At 39.4% G+C, this 23,615-nt stretch overlaps 1 protein-coding gene across 4 annotated transcripts in view; it reads left to right on the top strand.

The window, feature by feature from the left end:
- PDS5B (PDS5 cohesin associated factor B) overlaps window positions 1-12,615 on the top strand; it is an 81,948-nt gene extending 69,333 nt beyond the window's left edge. Inside the window, exons 30-34 of one of the 4 annotated variants that reach the window (XM_008631442.2) lie at window positions 1,666-1,765; window positions 3,965-4,407; window positions 4,499-4,600; window positions 7,430-7,571; window positions 8,404-12,615. In XM_008631442.2, coding sequence (XP_008629664.1) covers window positions 1,666-1,765; window positions 3,965-4,407; window positions 4,499-4,600; window positions 7,430-7,571; window positions 8,404-8,439 — 823 coding nt within the window. In that variant the 3' untranslated portion in view covers window positions 8,440-12,615. Of the gene's footprint in view, window positions 1-1,665; window positions 1,772-3,964; window positions 4,408-4,498; window positions 4,601-7,429; window positions 7,572-8,403 lie in introns of all 4 variants that reach the window. The other 3 variants (XM_008631441.2, XM_017731338.1, XM_008631443.2) reach the window with 3 other exon arrangements.
- The last annotated feature ends 11,000 nt before the right edge of the window (window positions 12,616-23,615 follow it).

The following is a 23,615-nucleotide window of genomic DNA, read 5'->3' as shown; positions in this document are numbered from 1 at the left end:
TTTGGGTTTTTTGGGGTGTGTTTTAGGTAGATAGATATATACCGCCCCCATACGTATATATGTACGTGTGTGTGTATACACACAGCTGCAGTCCCTGGGAACCTGGCTGTGATGCTACACACACATCCCAGCCAGGGAGAGCTGGTAGGCCACTGTGGTGGTCCTGCTTGACTTCCTCCTCCAGTTCTGCACTGTGCTGGGCTTTGCAGACAAATATTTTTGGATTTTAGATTAGTTTTGTGATGAAGAGGTGAGTGTACTGTAATGCTACATAAGTCATCTTCTAGTTATCTATCTTTATAGCTTATTTTGTGTCAGTTTTGTAGGTTATTCATCAGTTTCTATATCTTATGTTCATTTTTTTAAAAGCAGAAAGTCTCATTAAGTTTTTTTTCAGACAGTGAGAGATTGTATAGCCTCCACTATTCGTATTCTACTTTTTCACGTTCTTTCAAGACTGTTAGGAAATGTTATGTTTGAATATAAGATTTCTCATTTGGTACTTCTGTGACAATTTAATATACAATATTAATTTTAATTGTAGGGCAGTGTTTTACAAGAAATATTTCTCCACTAGAAAGTCTGCAAAAGGCTCATTTCTTACAAGTCATGCAGGCTCACATTATTGGCTAATGACAGATGGACTCCAGATTCTTCTCTATATCCAGCAAAATGAGTCTGAGATCAAATTTTAAAAAATGCTGCACTCACAGCCTAACATATTCAGTCATCTTCATGACCTCTCCAGTTCTCTTAATTTAAAGGGATTAGTGGTTTGGGTGGAGAAGCCAAAGATGAAGAGAAGTGATGGGAATGATTCAGGATGCACAATATTTCCAGTTCAGTCTATCTGAGTATGTACAGGGAGATTTGCAGCTTTTGAGAGAATGTATAAAACCTAAGCTTCCAGTTGCATCCCAGTTATTACAGATTTTACACCTGCAGGAGTGAGAACATCTTTCACCCTCTGTGCAGTGCTCAGGCCAGGGAGTTGAGTTTGTGTGTTTGAATATCACTTTTCATTTCGACACAAAGCAAATTTCTTTTCATTTAAAAACATGCAGTAGTATTTAAAAATGTTGCTTCTGCAGATGAATTGAAATGACTTGTGGATTGGCTTTTGTGCAGTATCTTTTTTCTGTGGGTCTCAGTGTTTTATATATACAGGAGGCATTATTGTCCACATTTACAGTTTGTACAAACTGAAATAAAAATGAAATTGGTGCTGTAAAAAGCAACAAAAAACAGAGGGAAATTTGAATTGCTGTTTTATTGCCTAAAACTCACCATAGGAAGGTGTGTGTGTGCTTTGGCTGGTCTGTCTGTGGGGATCTTTGCATACATTTGCCTACACTTTCCTATAGCCATCAAACACAGATCTCTTGCAACTCAGACTCTTCTTAAAAAAACTGCTTATCTTTCCCAGTGAGAAAAGAAAATTGAACGTGGTTTATGATCAAAACATTTGTCTTGAGACTTTGAGACTTAGATGATGTGGCTTGTGGTGTGTGGTATCTATAGTACCTACAGTGGAAAGTTCCTTTTGCCAAATTGTTTGTAGTTTAATAATAGATTTTATATGAAGATTGTTGTTCTTAGTATTTTTTTGCAATGATTGCCCCATATATTATAATAATGAGGTAAATACATGGTTATTCATCCTAGGCTTGACAGTACTGAAATGGACCACAGTGAAAATGAAGAATTCACACTGACTTCACCCTTACCAGGAAAGAAAACTGACAAAAGGGACGACTCTGATCTTGTAAGGGTGAGCTGTTAAAAATTAATGTGATGATATTTGAGATCATTCCAAAAAATATGCTGAAACATGAAACCAGGCTGATATTTTTAACTACTGGAAAATGTGTTCAGAGTTGGACATGAAAATACAATGGAAAAAAACGTTCTGTTTCTCATAGAGTCATATAGGTTGGAAAAGACCTTTAATGGTCATCAAGTCCAGCCATTAACTCAGCACAGTGAAGTCCACCACGAAATCATGTCCTCAAGGTTACTTAGGCTTTGGAGAGCAGTAGTATCCTTACTCCTTCTTACCAATGGATTTATATATGTAGTTCCGTAATAAGAAAGGTTCTTAATGAGGCTGTAAAATATTATTTGGACTCTCACTCAGATGTAGTGCTTTAATATGTAAAAGAAGTTATAAGCAGGCTAAATATTATCTTAAGCAGTATTTATACCTGTATCAGAGTCGAGAAAAATAAACTACCCAAGAAAATTATAATTGTATTGTAATTCTAAAAGCAGGTCAAATAATAATAATTTCCTATACCACTAGTAAATGTCACTTCTTTGTGCCTTAATAGCAGTTGACAGTCTGTTAATTTTGTAGTATTTGGGATACGCATGAAAAAATACTAAGATCAGATTTGTTAGAATTGGATTTTCTAGGCTGCATTAAGGATGTCCTGTATCTGATGTCACTGCTGCTTTACTTCTTTTTACTGTCTCTGACATTTCTCTTTTCTCTCATTATGTCATTCTGGTGCATTTTTCTAGGTTGCTTGGGACATAAGCTACTGACTAGTAAAAATTGCTGCATTTTTGCTTGTCTTGAAGTATAAATAACTATCTTATACTGTGGGAAAAGCAAACCAGTTTATAATTAAATCAGAAAAATCGGGAATCTCTTGTCAAAAAAACCCCCAAACCTATAAGTCTGAGAGTCCAGACAGCTCCTGGCATGCAATTCATGTTTAGAAGCATTAGCTTGAACTGGTAACTGAGAAAGCTCAGTGATGGAGCAAATACAGGTCGGTGTTTTGAGTGCTTTTGAGAGCATCATTCCACTTCGAATCTGTAAGCGAGTTACTCAAGGTCATGGATTCAGAACTCATTTTTGGTTTTTTGGAGATGGGGAGCAGATTACAGCAAGCATTAACTGAGAAGCAGGATTTTAACTGGGTAGCAGAAGGTCCATGTTTTAAAGGTGTCACTTCAGGATATTTGTCCAGATTAAATCATAAAGTAACACCTTAGTTGTAAGGTTGTGGAACACTTTTTAGCCGCAGGGAGAAACATTACTTTGAAAATCGGCTGCAGTTACTTACTGGCTAAGAGGAGCTGCGGTGACAGATGTGCATGATGACTGCAAAAGCAAATTAAATGGGCAATAATGAGGTTGTCACTGAAGACATGAACTGACAGGAGGTGTCATCGTTGTTCAAACATTTTTCTTGCTCTCTTCTAGTGTAATCCTTTGTCCTTCACTTTCTTTTCCCCCTCACATCCTTTCTAGATTCTCTTTCTGCTTTTCTTGAAAAAGGTTTTTGTTTAAAGTAGAGACATGAATATGTAAGATGACCTCTATCTTAATGTCACAAAGCAGATGTAAAGAGAAGAAAACCTTCATTCAGGTTTTAAATGATGTAACTGATTATGTAGATGAAGTTTCAATGTGGCAAATACTAATAACTGTGTTGAAATACAGTAGTGTTAGTATGAAACAAAGATTGGTATGAAGCAGAAATACTGTAAATATTTGGACTTTTGGACAATTTCATGATATGAAATGAAAGAGTCATGGTACCCATGAAATGGTGGATGGGTAATATTTTCTACTTCTTATTTTTCCAAGGGGTAAGGGTTGGTTGGAGCGATGTGGCCCTAGTAGCTGCTTATTGAAATCTTTGCACTGTTTATGGCTCTTCACTGTGCTCTTTAGAGAACTAGATCATGGAGAGGTAAAGGAATAGTTTCTGTTTTCAAACCTTATGATTCAGATAGGGTTCTACCTTTGTTGAACATTTCCCTCTAGTATAGTATTTTATACGTAGGTGTGTGTTTGTATTTTTGCAAATGTTTTTGAAATGGATATGGTAAACAATCTGAGACAACTTCTGTAATTTGAAGACTGTCTTGTTGGAGGAAGTTTCTACATGTGACTCTTTATAATGGCAGTTTAATTTTTTAACTTAATGGTGCAATCTTACCTTTTCAGTCAGAGATGGAGAAGCCTAGAGGAAGGAAGAAAGCAGGTATCACAGATTCAGAAGAGAAACTAAGCATAGATGACCTGAATAAACTGGGTCAAGAGCAGAAGCTTAGAGGTAGTCAACGGGGAAGGAAGAGACCTGCAGTTGTATCAGAAGCTGATGAAACACAATGGCAAGAGGAAAAAAGGCTAAAAGAAGATGTGATAGAAAGTGAGGATGAACAGAACAGTCCACCAAAGAAAGGGAGAAGAGGGCGCCCTACCAGAACAAATAATGGGGCAACACCAAAGGAAGAACCAGTGGCAAAGTCATCAAAAAGGAGCAAAAAAAAACAACCGCCAGCAGCTTCAGTGGAAGAGGAGGAGGAGGAGGAAGAAAGGCAAACTGAAAACATTGAACAAAAACCAAAAGGCAGGCAAAATAGGACATCAAAAAGAACACAGCAGAGGTAAGTACATCTTCTTGTAAACTGCGTATTTTTTATCCTTGGACATTAGTTATAATTTGATGCTTTGCAATTTGGGTCTTCCTCAAAACAGAGCAGAACCATCTGAAACTAGTACAGTTGAATCAGCACAGTCTACGCCACAGAAAAGACGAGGAAGGTCATCACAAACACCACCAGCACAGCAAAAAAAAGTGTAAGTCTTCTAAATCTGTGTTTAGTGAAAATTAAATAATGCCTCTGTGCCCCCAAGCAAACCTTTACTGAAAATATTTCAGAATACTGTAGTTCACAGTTAATAAATTGCTATTGTTATTTCTAAAATGTTTTCCTTAGCTGCTTCTCCTAGGACATCTCACAGCAGAGCAAGAGGCTGCAAGTAATTTTAGTGTGCTCAGGTAGCATGTACATAACTTTGAAGATAGGCCTTTATTAGGACTTAAAGGAGTGGAAAGTGGTCCTCTTTGTTTTGGATAGCGGGTGAGAATCCATTACTGTGGTGAAACAGAATTGTGGAGAATTAAGGTTACTCTGATTCTCCTTTAATTAATGTTCACTTTCTCATTTGTGGCCTTCTTACTATTCACTTGAATCATTTTCATTGGAATAAAATGTTTTGTGATCAGTGAAGGGTAGTAACTTCTGAAAATTCTGAAATGCATTAAGTTCCAAAATGAAGGTAAACTCTGTCATTGGCTTAGCTTCATTTCTTGTGCCTGCTGTAGGAAAATACAGGTATCTCTACCTTTTCTGTACATGTATAGATAATATATCTAAGCAGATGTGTACAAGTGGTTATTTGCCCACTTGTAGCAAACTGCAGCTCATGGAGAATGAGCTTTTCCAGAACCTCATATAAATTGCTTGGGGCACTGCTTGGGGACACCCACAGTCTGACACTACTGTATATCTCTGTTGTTTTTTTGGCTTCTGGGCTTAGTTAGCATCACATTGCTCTTCCTCTGGCAGTGTAATGTACTGACTTGCTTTATGCCAGGGATCTTTCCTACCAGGGAACCTTGGCTGAACAAGCTTGTTACCCTCATTTCAAATTCTGGTCTCACTCTGGATCACATGATCTGGCATCTTCCATGCACAACATCCCGACCTTTCCAGTGTTCTGTTTCCCTGCCTCAGGTCCCACCTCTGCTGCTCCTTTACTCTGTAACCAGAAACACGGGACCTAACGCTGTCTTGGTTGCTCCAGAAGTCACTGCTACACATGCAGTAGAACAAGACTTGGAAACTGCTACTGCCATGCAGGGAAGACACACCAACAAGTTATTGTTGGGTGCTATGTGGTGTTTGTCAAAGATACCCTTTACTAAATATTTAATTAGCTTTTCTTAGTGAAGTTGCTGTGTTTCTTTACTCCATTTTAAGCAGACAGTAAACTGTATCACTGCCCACAATCAGTAACAAGCATAGCTCTCATTCATGTGTATGTTATGTTGAAGCCCAAGTAAGTTGTTTCAGGGTTCATAGCTGTTGGGTCTACTCTAGACTTCATTTAAAAAAAAAAATTGTGGGTTGTTTTTGTTTGTTTGTTTTATCAGACCACCCACATTTTGACTGTTCTTTTTCCAAATCTGCAAGAAAAAGGTGAGACAGTAGTAATTTCTCAAGTCTTCAAAGTGCACTGTAGTCAAGCCTTTCTCCCTCTCCTATGTCCATATCTACAGCAGTTTTAACTGCAGAAAGTTGATAGACTGAGCCAGCACTGTGTACTGCAAGAGAAATATATATAACCTCAAGCTTTCTGGGCTCCTTGGGAATGGATTTGGCATAAGAATTTGGGATTTTGCCTATGAGGTGATAATGTGTCTGTGGGTGACAGTGTATAACCTGTTTCTGTTAGCAAACTGGGTTACCAATTAGCACATGTGAACAGGCTTATTTTTGTGATGTGTGAAAAGAGGAACCTAGCTTGTGAATAATTCTTCTGCTTCCTTTTCAATTCTTTTGCTTCTGTCGGTCTTGGAAGACTTGAGTTGGGCTAATTTGTGTTAAGGGATGGCATGTTGGTTGCACAGTTGCTATGCAGTTGAGAGATTTTATTTTGTCTAAATTTTAGTGGTTCTCAGGACGGAAAATTCCTACCACTTCTGTGATGTGATGGTATTAGAGTACAGTTGTTTTGGATCTGTGTCTCCACTGGAGATTGAAGTCTGTTGTGTGCCCGGAACTGAGTTTCCGGTTTCATTTCAACCAAAACGTCCCCAAGTTTGGGTGCACCAAGACTGCACCTGCAGTAAACGGGATGATTCAGTGATTTGATTCTGAATTGTGCTACTGCAATGTGGGTGCAGCTGTGGAGTTTTGGATACTTCTGTAGTTGGCTTTTTTTGAAGGTGAGGGACGTTGGCTAATTCTCATTTTAAGCAAATGGGTGCTTTTTGCTTGTGGCACAACTCCCATAACCAACACAGACAGTTTAAGATATTGTTGACTGATTGTTCTTGTTTATCCTGATTAAGGTATTGTTATCCTGGTTATCCCTAAGCTTGCTTGGAAGATTTGCATTTAGGTTCCTTATAGTCTTAACTTCATGAGTAGCGATGTGGGTTCTTCTTGTCTGAAAAAACATAGATACAGTTATTCAAATTTTGTTGTGTAAAAAGTCCTGGAGAAGTAGAGTACATCTGTTCATGGAATTGAATAGATACAAAACCAGCAACAGTATTCAGTCTCTGGATGTTTGGCTTTTCCTGTTCACTGTTTAGCATTGTGTCAACCTTTTTTGGCCTGTATTGTGGCACTGAAGAGAAAAATCTGCCGTGTCTATAGAGGCAAAATTGTTCAACTTTTTGTGCTCCCTCTATTATGGAACAGTTTTGTTTTCAAATGGTATCGTCCAGCCTCCTAGTTTCTCTTCAGTTCTGTGCATGGATGAACTAGATAGGTGTAAAAGACAGCAGCATTGTATAACATGAAACATGAACTAGAATGTTTGCTCATACTGTTTATACATACTGCAGATGTACACGTGCTGTGAAGCTGATCTTTATTTTTCTTCTCATTGTAGCCGTGCTGGACGTTCCAAACAAGCAGCCAGTAAAGAGAATGAATCCAGTGAAGAGATGGACGTGTTTCAGAGTGGTTCACCAGTCAGTGATGACATTCCCCAGGAAGAAGTAATGGAAGAAGAGGAAGTTTCCACAATCAATGTAAGAGAAGTGCCTGAGCTTTTTGTCAGTCTTTGTGGTGTCCTCTATGCATGGATGATCAGAGAATGGCCTCCGTTCTTAGAACGACTTCTCCTGTTTTTAGAACTTAACCTTCCTCCTTTAAAATGAACGGGGTGGTTGTCAGCTGCCACTCTTGTGTAGTGGAGCTGCACTGTAGTTTCCCAGAGAAGCTGCATTTCTTAGAAAATACCACTTTTTGTCAAGTATCTTGAAGTTTCTGTCCTGTGTAGCCTTTCTTATCTGTATGCCAGACTTGTGTAGCATCTAATGGGAACTATTTTCCAGGTAACTCCTGCCCATTCTTCTCATCTAGATTGTAATAGTGAATAAAGCTTCTTTACACAAAACAGACACACGAACTGAATAGTACTGGAAAATAAGCATGGAGTCTTGGAACAGAATCTTAAACCGATTTCTTCCTCTTACCAGCATATGTTGAATTGAGTTCACTTTTATATTTATTTCATACAAGTACATTGGCCATGTTAATAGTCATACTGAAAATAAAACTGAGAATGCCTTCACACTTTTGGATACATCTGATGGTTGGAGCATCTGAGTGTATGAAAACTCTGAGAAAGGAAACTGGATTCTTTTGAATTTCATTAAGGACGCAGGCTCAGTAACATCAAATGAGGTTAGGTCCTGGTCATTGAATGAAACTTGTATTTGTGACAAAATGAATAATGAATGCCACTGTATACGGTTATTCCAACATTATTGAGTGAGCCTGAGCATTTTTTCCATTATAAAATGTATTTGTTCTTGAATTTTTCTGTAGAAACATTTAAAATATCTTTTCTCCAAATAGGTCCGTCGCAGAACTTCCAAAAGGGAAAGACGATGAGTGAGCATGTAGTTACCAGCCTTCCAGGTGAAAGCTTTGAAGAATGCTTTTAATATAAAGCTTGAGACTGAATGAAGCTGTTAGTGCACAAATGGGGTTGCTGAAGAAAAGACAAAACCTGTTTTACTGCCCCTGCATTTGCAGTCCCTAGGTCACAAGCTTTAGCCACACATGTTGATATCATTAACTGTGGATTTTTGTGAAGTGTACTGTGCGCTGGCTTTGTAGACATACGAACTAAAGAAGAAAACTGTAAATAGTTCTTTTTTTAATGTTTCTGACTTATAAAGTGCTTGTATAGCTTTTATCTGCGGCTTTAAACTGACAGTACCCCACTGTTTATTGGATCGATTGTTTTAAAAAAAGAACAGGGTTTGTTGAAAATTGATCTCAAGCAATATCTGTCAGTGTTCGTATTTGTACTCTTGTTGACATTTAACTGTGAAAAACAAGTCAGTTGAACAAATAGTGCCACTTTCTTTTGCCGCTATTTGTTGAGGAGAAGAAGAAAAAAATGTCTTTGTTTCCTTCATGAATATAACCTGGTGTTTACCTTCAGGCACCTACTTACCATCAGAGGTGCCAAATTTCTTTTACAGTTGAACAATATTGGATAGAATAATACAAGAGATGCAAATTGGGAAAGAAGTTTTGTTTTACACCTCAGTATTGTTGCCAGACTTTTCTGGACTTGTAGTGGCATTGAAAATTCAAAAAGGATTTAAAATATTTTAATTTTAAAAGTGTGTTATTAAATAATGTACTGAATACCCGACCCATTTTATCTTCCCCTATCAGTTTTTATTAATCTACTGTATCAATAAAATTCTGTAACTGAGTTTTTAATAGTCTAGTATGTTAATGTGTATAGATATTTCCTTCTGAACATGATGTTCACAAAGAGCAAATTATTACTACATTATAATATGAAATCTGATATATAAACATTAGTGAAAATACAGTTCTTATTACAATGTAAAGTTAATCACAAAGAGAAATTTTATTGATGCAGTGTGTCTTTATAAAGCTGTTCTTGAGAGCCAAGTGTTTTGTATTTTATAGTGAAGTTGCATGTTTATGAAAAATGTGCTGAAAATGGGATGTAATGTTTTTTTTGAAACTCGTATCTAGCAGTAGTATATGGTAGGTTGCCTCATGAGAGATCCTTTTATTGAGAGTTTATTGTCCCTTTCTGTTTTGTTTTTGTTTGTTGAGCCAAATTTTTTTGGTATGAAGAGCTAAGTTTTGTTGAATAACCAGCTGTCAATTATTACAGTCAAGGTATTCAAGATTTGAATGAAGCTCCATTTTTATATTGTGCTACAATAGAGAGGTTGGTTTGTGTTGGGTTTTTTGTTGGTTGTTTTTTTTTAGTTATAATCTGCAAAAGAAACAAAATCATAGAGCAGTATCCTGTATGCAGTTTAACAGTTTACAAACTGTCTTTGAACCAAAATATATCAGTTACTATACTCTGCTTAGCAAGCACACATCATAATTTCAGGTGCTGTTCTCCCTCTGGTTCCCTACAGTTAACAACACATGAGAAATCAATTTCTAACCTAAGAAAATTTTATTTCATTGAATAATGGAGCATTTTCATACAATCTGTCAATAAATAAGTTATTGTTGCAAGGTTGCCTGTAAAGATAATAGGAAAGGACAATACTAAAACACAGATTCACCAATTTCCAAACAATAAGGTCGCTAGTAAAGCAAGCAACCCTTAGAATTTTTTCATTATACATTTTTTTTGGTACCACTAGAAAAAAGTATTATAAACAGTTAGATTATGCTGCCTCATCTTAACTTTCCCCCTCTTCCAGTATTCAGCTTTTCAACATTTATACCTATAGATACGGGGGAAATGCTGCCTAGAAAGTCAATTATGGTTGATGTGAATTGACTTTGAAATAGTTGGCACAACAGAACTGGCTTACTTATGCTTCAGCAGTGCAAATGCAAGTTGTTGAGGGTTTTTATGGTATAAAATGATTGAAAGCTAGCTTTATATTTTCCTCTTTGACAGAATTGCACTGAAAACATTTATGGAAGATGTACCTTTAAGTCAATTTTATACAAAAATATGAAAAATTAATGCTGAAACTGCTGCAGACTCTTGAGGCTTTATGTGCATAAACATGGTTAGGTTAAACTTCATGGAATATTGATGCACCATTACTGATCATGATGTTCATTGTAAATTTAAACTATAGTTTTGCAATTTAAATGTTAATTTCTTGGGTAATAATGTGTAATTCATTATTTCTTGAGAAATAGGCGCAGCAGATATTTCATTCTTCTATTCAAACCTCTTCTGAGTTCATCCTCATCTCATATAAAGAAAATGAATATTTTATGTACTAACATTTTGAGATCTGCATACAGTAGCTACAGTAGATTATAATTATGTATAAAAGATAAATTGCTAACATTCAGTTAGCATGCTCTTCTGCAATGATAATGTTAAGTTTATAAAAATGTACTGTATTACATTAAATGATCAAATTGAACTCACTGTAACAAGTTGCAGCATGACATTTTTGTGAGATTACCGAAGTATCTTGTTGTACTTTGCAGCAAATAAAGCTTTTGTTACATTTCCTTTTCTTGCTGCAGTGCAACAGGAAACTTTCAGTGATCTGTAGTTCATGTGCAAAATCCAAACAGGGACTGTAATCTTGTTACTTATTTAAAAATAATTCACTGATTCCAGAAGCTGGTGGTTTTTTACTTGTCACCAACTGAGGTAATGAATATTTAGAGCTAGCTAACCTACTAATAGAAAGGAAACATGAAAGTGTTTGAAAGTTCTAATGTGACTATACCTGTTCCACCTCAGATAATTAGAATCCTGTATTAACTATACTTGACTCTGCCAATTGACTTTATTTTCTAGCAAAATTGAACCCTTTTTCAAATATTTTGACATTTGCTGTTTTGACATTTCAATCTCTGTGAACAAAAACATTAGTTTACAAAAAGATACTAATATTAAAGACATTTTCACCAAAAATGAATTGCTCAGTTTGTGAGTAACTTGCAAAAAACTTAAGACTTGAATGCTAAATACATTATTCTGGTATAGCATTTGTCATCTGATACTTTAGAAAAGGCACCACCAAACTTGAGAGGTGTGTGTGCAGTTTTCTTGCTGCTTTTATTTGCCTGTGTAGGTTTTGACAGATTGTCCAAGTCTGCTTTTGTGAATGCACATGGCAGGTTTTGAATCCTGCAAGTTTACTTGTCATTCATACTTCTCCCTATCACTCTGTGGGGTTAATTCTTAAATCAGTTCATCCTGTGCAAAATACAAGTACAAACCCAAGAACATTATTTGAATATTCTCACAGTTGTGCACACAGAGTATACAAGGATCTTAAAACAGGATACCAGCAATAAACAAAATTCTGAGTTTGTGGATGGAATAATTTTACCAGTTTACCTGTGTTTAAATATATATAGTGTAGAGATTGATACATCTTAACTTCATCCAAGTAGTTGCAGGACACATTTTACAAATACTTTTTTAAAGGGACACATTCAGGTATGCCACTGTTTGATCAAGGCTGCATGTCTACAAACAGACATGACTAGGATGAGTTCCGGATGGCCATCCTGCTACTCTGATGGTTCTATAATGACCGAAATGATAGAATTCACTTGACCAAGACCAGCCATCCATCAGGAGGAGCAGAAGAATCTGAATGCATTCTTTTTTCCTGTTGTGCTCACAGATTGCCATTCCAGTTCTTGCATCTTTGTTGGATGTTGCCTTTACAAAAGTTGTTCACTAATTTAGGTGCAATATCCTAGTGCTGACTGAAGTGACTTCTATTCCACAGACCAGCAAGCTTCCTGACGTGTCAGTAGGTTTGCCCAAAATCCTTAGGATGCCCTCTTCATTGTGTACAGTACAGCTTCTGCTGTTTTGGTGATCATGCAAAAGTAAGAAGCTGAATGTTGGCAACTGGCATAGAAATACAGAAAAAAACCTGCACCCAATTTGCTTTAAAGTTCTTCAAATTCTGCTGTCTAAAAGAGCCAGTCTCTTCACAGTGATCCCCAAGTGCCATTGTATTTCTGTGGGCAGGATAAACATGGTCGTGTACAGTAATGAAAAAGTTTCATGCCTGCATTTTTTTCAGTGCTTCACTAAAGTCATGGTGTGGTTTTTAGTAGCACTTTCATTTCTCTAATGAAGATGTATACTGTATGTTCTTTTGAACTAGCAGTACCATATCTATGTAAGAAGGAAGAAAGCCTCTAAATACAGATTTCTACTCCTGCAAATAAGTATTCCAGTACTCATGTAGTATGTTGGAATTATTTTAACATACAGGTGCTCTGAAGGATGGATAACATCTTACAAGGCATTGGATTTGGCTAGCTGTGTTTCCTGTGCTTCTATCCCTCATGTATGTAGACACAAAGGAATGCAGTATTTTGTAAATCAAAGCAGTATTACTGAACACTGTCCCTGCTTACTTGGAAGTAATTTTGTTATTTAAAAAAAAAAATGCATGTCACAAGTTTGTTAGTGGTTCTGAACAGATTCAGTGAGCTGATGGCTTCAGATAATGTTCTGTAATACTGTTTCAGTCCTGTTGTTTTTCATTAATTTTCTATAGTTAGAAGACAATTGCACAAGTTATGGCATGCAGTGTAAGAAAACTTAAACTTAGTAGCAATATTAATAGTGGTAACTTCAGTTGGTGTTACAATATGAAAGATTGTGTTAGAATGAAACAATCTTACCCTGAAAAGCTTTTTCTTTGTTTGGAAGACAAGCTGATAATGTAAAACAGCTTTCTTCTTGATCACAGCACCTTGAAGTAGTCTGGTTTGGAACAGCTGGGTTTTTGGTAGATATACCTTAAACTTTCAGGTTCCTGTGTTCCTTGTAGGATATTTCTATTCAGCAAAGTTAAATTCTTGTAAACTGAAGATATTTTCAAGAAGAGAAGAGTTTCTAATCCTTATTTAATAAAATGATAAGGTGTTCATTTTAAGAAGAGAAGTTTTTGGGGGTTGGCTTTTGTTGGGTATTTTTTATAGCCATACCTATAGATTCAGTAACATGTAACATGCTTGTGATGTGCATCACCATTTTTCTGGAGTCTTTGGTCTGCAATGCACTGAAAGGCAGTAGAAACTCCCTTTGTGTTTTCCCCAAAAGGCATTTACTCTTATCTGTCAATAACCATTTCAAAAGATGAAGGGAGAGAAAAAGTTATGGTTTTATTTATCTTCTGCTATAATCTGTATGGTTTAGGCGATGAAAAAACAACAGTGTGCTCAGGCATGTGGTTGGGTGAAAAGTGGGGTATTAGAGATGAGATATTGATTTGAAAGGTGCTGGAGAGATTGAGTAGAGTAGGGAATCAGCAGATAAATTACGTAGGAATGCAGTTTCTTGATACCAGATGCCCTGTGATAGGAGTGTTCTACTCAAGATGAAAGCCAAGATGGAGAAAACTAAGTTGGTGATGATGATGTTATCATTATTATTTATTTAAGAGAGGAGAACTGGGGATATATTGCTTTCTTTGATTTGGAGGAAAATGTGTAAGAACATGCATTGAATTGAGAATAATGCCCAGAGTGTTTGTGGAAAGATGGTGATGGCTACTGCTGAGGGCAAATGTCATTAGTAAGGAATTTGGAATAGTTTGGCAAAGGAGGATTCTAACTTCCATAGATAGAAAGTAGGGCAGCATTCATTTATGTGCTACACTAAAACTGGGGCAAAAGAGGTCAAGGCATAAGCCATTGGGGAAAAAAGAGCTTTCAAAGCTGCCTAGTAGCAGCAGCCTGCACAGGTCCACATTGCAGTTAGCAGCATTTAACCATTGGAATGATGCTTCCTACAGTGCCTCTCATTAAATCTTTCAATGTGACCTCTTTTCTTAGGAGCATTTTCTGAAACTCTGATTATCTGGTCTTCTTTACTAATTTCTGTATACTTTCTTAGCAGCCTGGGATGATTCTCCCCTTCCTTCACATACAGATATTCTCTTCTATGGGACAGTGTGAGTCCTATGCCCAGTCATTGCTGCTTTTCAGCTCTTTCAGTGGGCCCCAGCCAGCCAGGTTTCTGAATCTTTCTCTTTGTGACATGGGCTCTTTGTTGAGAGGGTGCTTAGTCACTGAATGCCCTCCTCAGGGAGGCATTCACAGCAACAAGCCCGACAGTTCAGGAGTGTCTGGATGACACTCTTGGTCATTAAGTTTATTTTTAGGTAGTTCTGTGAGGAGCAGGGAGTTGGACCTGATGACCCTTATGGTTTCTTTCCAACTCGAGATAATCTGCATTTCTAAATGCCGCTGTCATGCTGCTTGTTTCACAGCCGTTGAGTGTAGAGCAAAAGCAGTCCTTGGACTGTAGGTATATTGAAAAAGGTGTAGACAGGTTTGGTAGTTCACAAGAGAAATAATTGTTGAACTGCTGCTATGTTTTGATACCTCATTTTCCCAATATCTAGTGAGCCAAGCTCCTTCCAAGGTTATAGGTTATAGTACTTCTCTAAAATTATGTTGTCTTCCAATATCTGGTCTATATTATCCAGTGAAACGGCAAGTAAGGACTCCCCTGAAACATAAGTAGCCAACTCTGTGTTCCCAAATACACTTTGTTTTGTAAGTCAAAAGCAGGAATAATATGGAGAGATTTAGGCAGAAATTTCCATTCACTCTTTCTTGCTCCTGGTATTAGGGAAGAAACAAGTCTTTGGTAGGAATGTGAAAGAAAATGAAGACTATTGCAGTAGGGAAGATCAGGTTTTGCCAAACCATTTTTGGTAGTCATGGAAAGAACAGGAAAAGTTACTCATGAAATATATATCACTTCAGCGACATTTGATGATTATGTACTTGGCTGCTATGTACTTGGGTGTCACACTAAAACGTATGTAATGGGATATTGTGCTAATTCTCCATGGGATAGTGTTTAATCTCTGTAAGGATCTAAAAATTAATTTTGTTTTCGTCTTAAGATGTTCTGCTACTTTTATTGTTTATCTTTTTATCACTGTTATTTAATATCTGGTCAGCATCCATTGCCTGTTTTCAACTCCTGCATTTAAACAAAATATGGAAGTGAGAGATGGCCATGACACAGAATTGCTGTCATTTAGTGCTCTCATATTTACTTTTTATAAAATATTTGATGTAACGTGAGAACACTTTAAATCCATACTTAATTCATTAATATGTTCACTTGTGACTTTGTCCTCTTAGTTTCTGTGCTACTGTTTGATATTGAATTTGGAATATTGTTTTATTTTGTGTTTTCTTTTTATGCAAGAAAAAGAAGTCCTTAGTACTGTAGCCATCCCTGCTTAGGACCCACCATCCTATTTAAATTCAAGACTGACGAGGACTTCTAAATAGTTTGTTGAAGTAGCTGGGTTGTCCCATTTTGTTATAAAGGCAAAATATAGCCAAAGTGTTCCTCAGTTAAAATTTCTGGGGTGAATGACTGAGACAGCTGGGAGGGCTTCTCGGGGTGGATCCTCTGTTTTCCATGTTCCTGTTAATGAAGTGTGATGTTCCTGATAGCCATTACCTCTGCTAGACATAGGGAGATGTCATACCTCACATCCTTTTCTGTAGTCTTTCAGCCACGTTTTTCCATTCCTCTGTTGTGTTAATTTCAAAAGGAGTGGGAGTTTAATCTCTGCCAGGAAATTACTTCAGATCTTTAAATCTTGTGAGCCTTTGGCTTTTATGTGTAATTTGTCTGTCATGGTCTTGATATCAGAAGACATTTCGGTGTTTTGTTGTTTTGGGTTTTAACCACATAAATTCAGACCTTTGGACATCTTAAGTTGTTCAGTTCCCCTGCAGGCATTCTGTGTAGGTGTACTGCTATTTCTAGGCAGTGACTGTGCAACAGGATAGTAGTCTGTGTCCGGGCCTTCTGGGAAATACTTTTAGGAGGTCAGTGCTCAGAGTGGGTTCTGCCAGGACTCAGGTGACTTCTGGAGCAATGCTTGAAGATCTGCTGTATTCTGGTTATCCCCTGTGCACCTGTGTGCAGCCTCATCCATGCTCTTGCAAATCTGGATTTCACCACACAAATTCCATCATGAGAGATAATGGGGGTCATCTGGCCCACTGATGTGACACAGCGTGGTGGGTTTTTCTGAGAACCTTCTGTGCCTGACAGTAGCCAACTACTGCTAAACTACCAGCTGCACTACAGGTGGTGTAACATTTTCATGGAGTGCAGGCCAACTCACTTGAAGAAAGTGTAAGTTAGTGTACACACAGTGGGTGAACTTTGAGAGACACGAGCATTCTGTTTGGGTTTTCTGTCATTTGGTATCTACTGCTGATATGTTCCTGCAGCTGAGAGGTGCTGAAATGCTGAGTATGAGAGGAGTGAGAGTCCAGAACATGGCAATTTTGTGTATGGCAAGGGGAAATCTTCTGTCTCACATGCCAGAGAGAAATGCAACCATGTAGGAACCATTGTTATTAAAGTAACAGATGTGTGTATTTGCTTCCTTTCTGCCATTGCTGCTGTTAGTCTTCTGAAACATCTGATATTTTAATTTTCTACAGAGTAGAAACTGAAATGAAACAGTTTTGTCATGTGTACATTTGTAAGAGAGGTCAGGTTGGGAGTATGTGCTGAAAAATCCAGGTGTTCCATGGTCTTGGCTTCTGTGCACAGCTGTGGCAGTGTTTATTTATAAGAACTCCAGTGCCTGTTGAGTTGTGCCTCTTAATTTTTCCTCTCACACATTTACATTTTTAATGTGCTGAAAAAAGTTTGAAAACAAGGTTTCAAGACTTAAGCATAGTATATTGTTTTTTCTTGTTTGAACCATGGTTCTTACTTTTCTTCATATGGTGTAGACTGCTGTGGAAATAGTGACCATGAAGGGAAGAGCTACCAAACTAGGGAGAAGTTCAAGTCCTTGTGGGAGAATGGAGTTCACTGTTGCTGTACACAACAGACAGCATCTAAGTTCAATAAAACATTGACAGTAGCCATGGAAAATTCCCCAGAAGGAAAGTGTGATGTGCTAAAAAAGTAAAATATTTGGCACATACCCTGTTATTTATTTGGGATTTGTGTATCTTCTATACCTTTCAGTTTCTTTGATGTTTCTGCTGTGTTCCTGTCTGTTTTTATATTCTTCCTTTGTGTTAGTTGTGTCTAACACACAAATACAAATAAGGAAAATCAAGTTTCTCTTAAGAAAAAGACTGACAAAAACTCCTAAAGGTCTGCCTTGCTTTGTCATCGGCAGGTGCATTCTGCTCTTTTCTGTATGTTCACGGGCCCACAAGGCTCTGATGAACAGCGGTGATTAAAAACAGCCCCCGAGAATGAAGGTTCATCTCCCACCATCACTGGAACCATGTATCTGCTTGCACAGATCTGCTGTGGCCGAGAGCCAGAGCTCTGCAAGAGGGAAACTCATAAATGAAAAATGATGGAATAGAGTAAGGTAATAAATATACTTTTCAAACCCTATGAGAATATCACAGAAAAAAAAAAAAGGATATTCACATGGACATTTTAAGTAATGCAGTGAATTTGATATTGGTGGTGTTTGGGTGGCTTATTGAAAAAGTGTCTCTATAAGTAAAAAATCAAAAGTATTTCAGTCCTCTGCAAAGAGGAGTAACTTCATTGAACACTGCATGGTCAGTCATGTGGTGACCAAGTCACTCAACGCTTTCTCTGCTGAAGGGAATCAGTATAAATTCACGTTACTGAAAGAAGACGGGTAATGGGTTTAGATTCTGGCAATGGGGTATCACTTAATTCTTTCAACTTAGTGAGCTTGTGTCCGACAGAGCCCTTTGGCCAGTCAGGATGCAGGGTTAGATGATTTCCTGCTGAGGTGGAGCAAGAGGTCAAGGGAGGAACACACAGAGATACAGAACAGGCATGGATCAAAATTATTTTGCCAGTCAGAGATTTAAATAGGCAATAGTGGATGGAGCTGGGAGATGAAGATGTGATTCCTGGGATGGGAAGAAGCTGCAAGCTACACTCCACCCTGGGCTGGTCCAGGAGGTAATCCATAAAGTGTCTCAATCCAGGCCATGTTTGAATTAGATGAGACAGGGAATGAGTATTCTGGCTGCTCATAGCAAAACATGGGAGTTTTTTTCTCTTACACCTGTAGATAGCCCAGTTCTTGGCTTAGGAGGTATCAGTCAACCAGAGGGGTAGAAACAGTGGTTGGATGAGTGGACTCAGCAGTGGTTCAAGGGTACTCTGCCTCAAGGCTGGTAACAACTGTCTGGGATCTGTCCTGGGTTGTGCTGTGTTTAATGTCTTTATCAGTGACCTGGAGGAGATGGCAGAGTGCTCGCTTATGAAGTTCCAGATGACAGAACACGGAAGGGGCAGTCAGCATGTCGTCATACAGAGACACCTAGAATCCTTGGGGAAATGGGACCACCTTGTGAAGTTGAATAAACACTCATGGGAAATCCAGCCCCTGCACAGGGAGAACTCTTGGCTATGATACGACGCCGGGAACTGACTGGTTTGGGCAGCAGATCTGTTGAAAATCAGCTGGGGGAGTTGGTTTTAATACATCACAGTGGGATGTATTAATAGGAGCGAAATGAGCAAGTGATTAGTAGGTGGTGATTATCGTCTCTACCCAGTATTTATTAGACCACATCTAGATTCTGTGCTCAGGTCTGGCACACTGAGAATCTGAAAAATTCCTGTGGGTTCAGTGGAGAGCCACCACGACAGTCAGGCCTGGAGCACAGGCTCTGTGTGGGAAGGCTGGCGGAGCTGGGCTTTCAGCATAGCTTCAGAAGAAGAGCAAAGAGCAGTCTGCTGATACTGGCAGGGAGGGTACTGAGATGATGGGCCCAGGCTTTTCACCACACAGCAGTGTGTGGTGGGAGGAAGAGAGACAGAGTCAGACACTGAACCTGGATATAAGGCTGGATGCAAGGAGAAGCTTATAAAGACAAACTGACCAGAATGGGATCAGTAAGGCATGGGATCAGCTTGCCCAAGGAGAAAATAGTCTCTCTTGTAGATTTTCAAGAACCAGCTGTGTAAAGCCCTGAGCAACTTGGCCTCACCTCATGCCTGACCCTACTTTGAACTAGATTTTCGCCTGCAGACCTTCTGAGGTCCCTTTCAGCTTGAATTATTGCATGACCCCATTCCTGTAACAGCATAGCTTTTGAAGTGGGAATCATGAAATAGGACAAGTTTCCCTGGCTTGACAAATTTAGGTCACTCTATTATAGCATTCAATTTTTACTCCACCTGCCATTTAGCATCACTGCTGGTGAGTGTTAGCAGAGTTTAGAAGATAACAAATACAAAAATAGTAGATTGGTTATTCTTAATTTTTTAGATGTGGGTTCAAGGTAGTTTCTTATACATTTGTGACATACATATGCATATATTAATACATATATATATATATATGTATAGCCATGCCTGCACATGCAGGCAGCTGGAAATCAGATTTTCACTTTTAGCTGATTTCTAGCTACCACTACCAGGAACATGCATTGTTCTGCTAATACAGTATTATTATTATTACAAGGCAGGTAGTATATTCATGGCCCTGTATGGCCATGGGCTTAATTCATGGTTCTCCTAATCCACTGAGTACTAAATCAAAATCTTAAGATACTGTGGTAGACTTTTGATCTGGGTAAGTAAGGAACTACTTCACAGTCAGGGTTGTTTGAAAAATTTTTAATTTTTTTGGTATGGTAAGATGAATATTTCTCAGTGAACGATTGTATGCACTGAAGACAGATTTGGGTTGCTGGAGACATATTTGCAGAATTGCACATCTGCTGGGGCAGCCAACAGGTGCAGCAGTTTGTGCAGCAGTTTCTGGACTATGCTTTGAAATCTTGTCGGTGTTCTGAAAGTTTCTCCTAGGATTGACAGAGGAGTCTCAGAGACATTTGAGGAGCATGTGTGCTGCTGCATGTGAGGATACTGCAACCCTGAATGAGTCTGGCCTGTTCCTGAAGACAGGGGGCTCTGAGCTACTGTTCAGCTGATTCATGGCTGAAGCAGACACTGGCCTTTTCAGCAGGTATGGGGCAGCTCTTCAGAAGCACTGCCTGCCTGAGAACACAGCTTCCCATAGCAGCAGTCAGTGCAGGACAGAGGCAGGGACCTCGCTGTGAGCAGCAGATACGTGCCCTGCCATTGTGAGGATGTGCCACAGAGCACAGACCCCAGCAGTGTTGGGTCAGTGGCCCCTTTGACATCAGCAGCCTCAGTCTGAGTGCAGCTCTGCAGGTCTGGGGCTGAGGAATGCTGGGGACCTCTTACCAGGGCTGAGGGCATGGGCTTCTGTGCCTGGGAGGGTCCATGTTGCCAATTAGCAGAGCTGTAGGAGGATGAAAGTGGCTGTGCATCATCAGGGATGACAAGAAAGATCCACCAGATCTTCCCCAGGACCCTGCAGGTGCGAAAGCCTGAAAGCCCCAAAAGCTCCACTTGAGGTACAGGCAGAATCTGTTGGGTGGGAAAGCAGGACTCCCACTATGACAAAGGCTGGTGTCTTCCTGGGCCTAGAAGCATGGCTCCTGCTCCCCTTGCAGATCTGCTCCCTGGAAATGGATTCACTCCAGCAGCAAAAGAGAAGCTGGAGACTCCTTCCAGTGCATGTCCGTGCCTCAGCTGGTAGCCCTGGGAGAAAGCAGGTAATGGCAGCAGTGGGAGACTATCTGCTCACCCAGTCTGGTATCTAGGGAGGCCTGCTGTGGTCTTGGATCATGCTTTTCCTTGTGGGCACCAACAATGTGCTGTGGGAGACTAGGAGTGATGGGAGGAAACAGTGACCCACCATCAAGTTGTCAGGTTGATTAGGTTGTCAAACAAAGGGAATCGGAATAAAAAGGGCTGAAACGGGCCAATTTTGAGAAAAGCAGAGCTTTATGGGGGAAACTGAAAAGAAGAGCTTTATGGGGCTGCCTCTTCTGGGAAACTGAAACACCTGCATGCCTCTCTGAAGTGCTGATACACTGACACACACGGCGTGAAGACCAAACAGGAGAAACTGAAGATCTGCGTGCCGTTGCAGGGCTGTGATCCAGTTTAGATCACAGGGGTTTGGTGAGGTAGTGCATGTGACTGGAATGCCACCATGGGTGGATTAGAGGGAGGTTGGAACAGGAAGGTGAGGAGGGGGAGCTTCCCTGTACGTGAGTGCAGTGGGGGTGCATCGAGCTCTCCGTGGGATGGAGGAGGAGCCAGCTGAGGCCTTATGGGTCAGGATTAGCAGGCAGGCCAACAGGGGTGACATTGTTGTGAATGTCTGATACAGACTGCCTTATCAAGAAGTGGACAACTTCAGACAACTGAAGCCTGGTCCCTGGGGGTACTTTAGCCTCCAGAGGTTCCTTTCTGCTTCAAACTGGTTTTGTATTACACTCTGCCTTCTAGGTAACTGCAATGAAAATACCAGCCATGGGAGCAAAGCCCTGAAGAATTACGTAAGGAGCTGAGTGTTATTGCTGCAGTTGAAGGAAGACACTTTAGATGATTTATCTCATTGCACAAAGACTATGGATATCTGTAGCTTGGCCATGCCTCATCTGCCACATTCTTCCTCTTTTAATGGAGATGGTAGTGTTTTGGCTACTGCAATGTGCCTGGCTGCTTATAGCAGAGAGAGCAGGTTGGACCTTGACTTTTCTGTCATAGAAAGACAAAATTTTAGCCTCTACATTTTGAACAGAAACACTACATTGCATTCTCTCCAATGGGCTCTTTTATCCCCCTAAACTGGACTGCTTAGGGTTTCTTTTAGGATGTGGGAGATGCCAGTGTGTGTGATGTGAATAGCCAAAACCAGGTCAAGCAGAGGCGTTCATGACTGGACTGGAATTTGCTGGGGAGAGAGGCTGAGATCAAGGAATGGAAAAGTGTCCCTACTGGGGAGCTGTGCAGTACAAGAGAGACAGACTGCCTCCAGGAGTGGCCAGAAATGGGTGTCTAGGGGAGAATAAGAACAGGATAAAAATATACAGTAACTCCCCCAGACATCACTGTTGCTGTGAGCTATTTTCAGTCCAGAGGATTTCCTGAGCTAGTTGTGGTTTAACTGTTTAATAACTTTCAATGGATCTCTCTTCCAAGTCCAGCTTCCCTTTCAGCCCACAAAAGCTACGCATGCAGGGTGCTCCCTGGCAAGCAGCTACTGCATGAACTGCCCCTGATGATGTGTTTCTGAATCCAGTTCCTGCTGCTTTCATTTGACCATCCCTAGTTCTGGTGGCAGAGGATGTGCTGAATAGTCAGCCCTTGACCACACTCTTAATGATACTCAGACATTCATGATACTGCTTCAGTTACCTCTGGTTTGGGGTTTTTTTTGAAGACTATAAAGAAGCCATTCCATGTCTTTCAAAAATGACAGCAAGGGTAATCAAAGTTTTCCAGTTCTGCTGTTTCATTTTGACATGAGACCAGCACTACCCCATTTTAGTATAGTGATAATTCTTTATTTCTTCTTAAAATTCCTTCTGTGAGGTTTCCTTCTTTGGGCACCAAACTGCTGTTTTAAAGTGAAAGCATCTACCAAAATGTCAAAACCTTGCCCCTGATGGATAACAGTCGGTGGAGAGTGTATCTAGAAAACTCCCTAGCTATGGGAGAAATTTAATTCCTCCAGCAGGGATTGCAATCCTTTGCCTTATCCAAATAAAGCTTAAATGGCAGAAAACATGAGGTGCAGAGACAGTACTTCCTTAAACTTATATTTCCTTTAAATACTTTTTGCTCTTTGCCTCGGACAGCTGAGCCCTCTTGCTTAGGATCATGAACACTGCACTGGCCCCAGTGTAACAGAAGTAGTAAGTGAGCCAATACTTCATTATCCAAACCCAGGATAGAATTTCTTCATCTGAAACTGTTCAGTTTCCCCTTACCATGTATTCTTGTTAACTTCCTCCAGCCTATTAAATACTCCCAAATTTCTCAGTAGCTCTATTACCTTGCTTGCATGCAAATTTTTACAAAATGTTGCATGTCAAAGTTTACTTAGGCCTTGAGAAGTGTCTGCCATGACAACTGCATTTGCCACTTGACTATCAGCCTGGAATTTTTGTAGGTAACTGCTTCTTTCTATTTTTTTCTGCTATTAAAAAGTTACCAGTTTTGCAATCCAACCCTTTGCACATACCAAAATCAGTAAGACAGT

The sequence above is a fragment of the Corvus brachyrhynchos genome, unplaced genomic scaffold (assembly GCF_000691975.1).
Source record: "Corvus brachyrhynchos isolate BGI_N302 unplaced genomic scaffold, ASM69197v1 scaffold103, whole genome shotgun sequence".
Classification (NCBI taxonomy): domain Eukaryota; kingdom Metazoa; phylum Chordata; class Aves; order Passeriformes; family Corvidae; genus Corvus; species Corvus brachyrhynchos.
The sequence above is the reverse complement of the archived record's forward strand: the minus strand, read 5'-3'. Positions and strand labels throughout refer to the sequence as shown.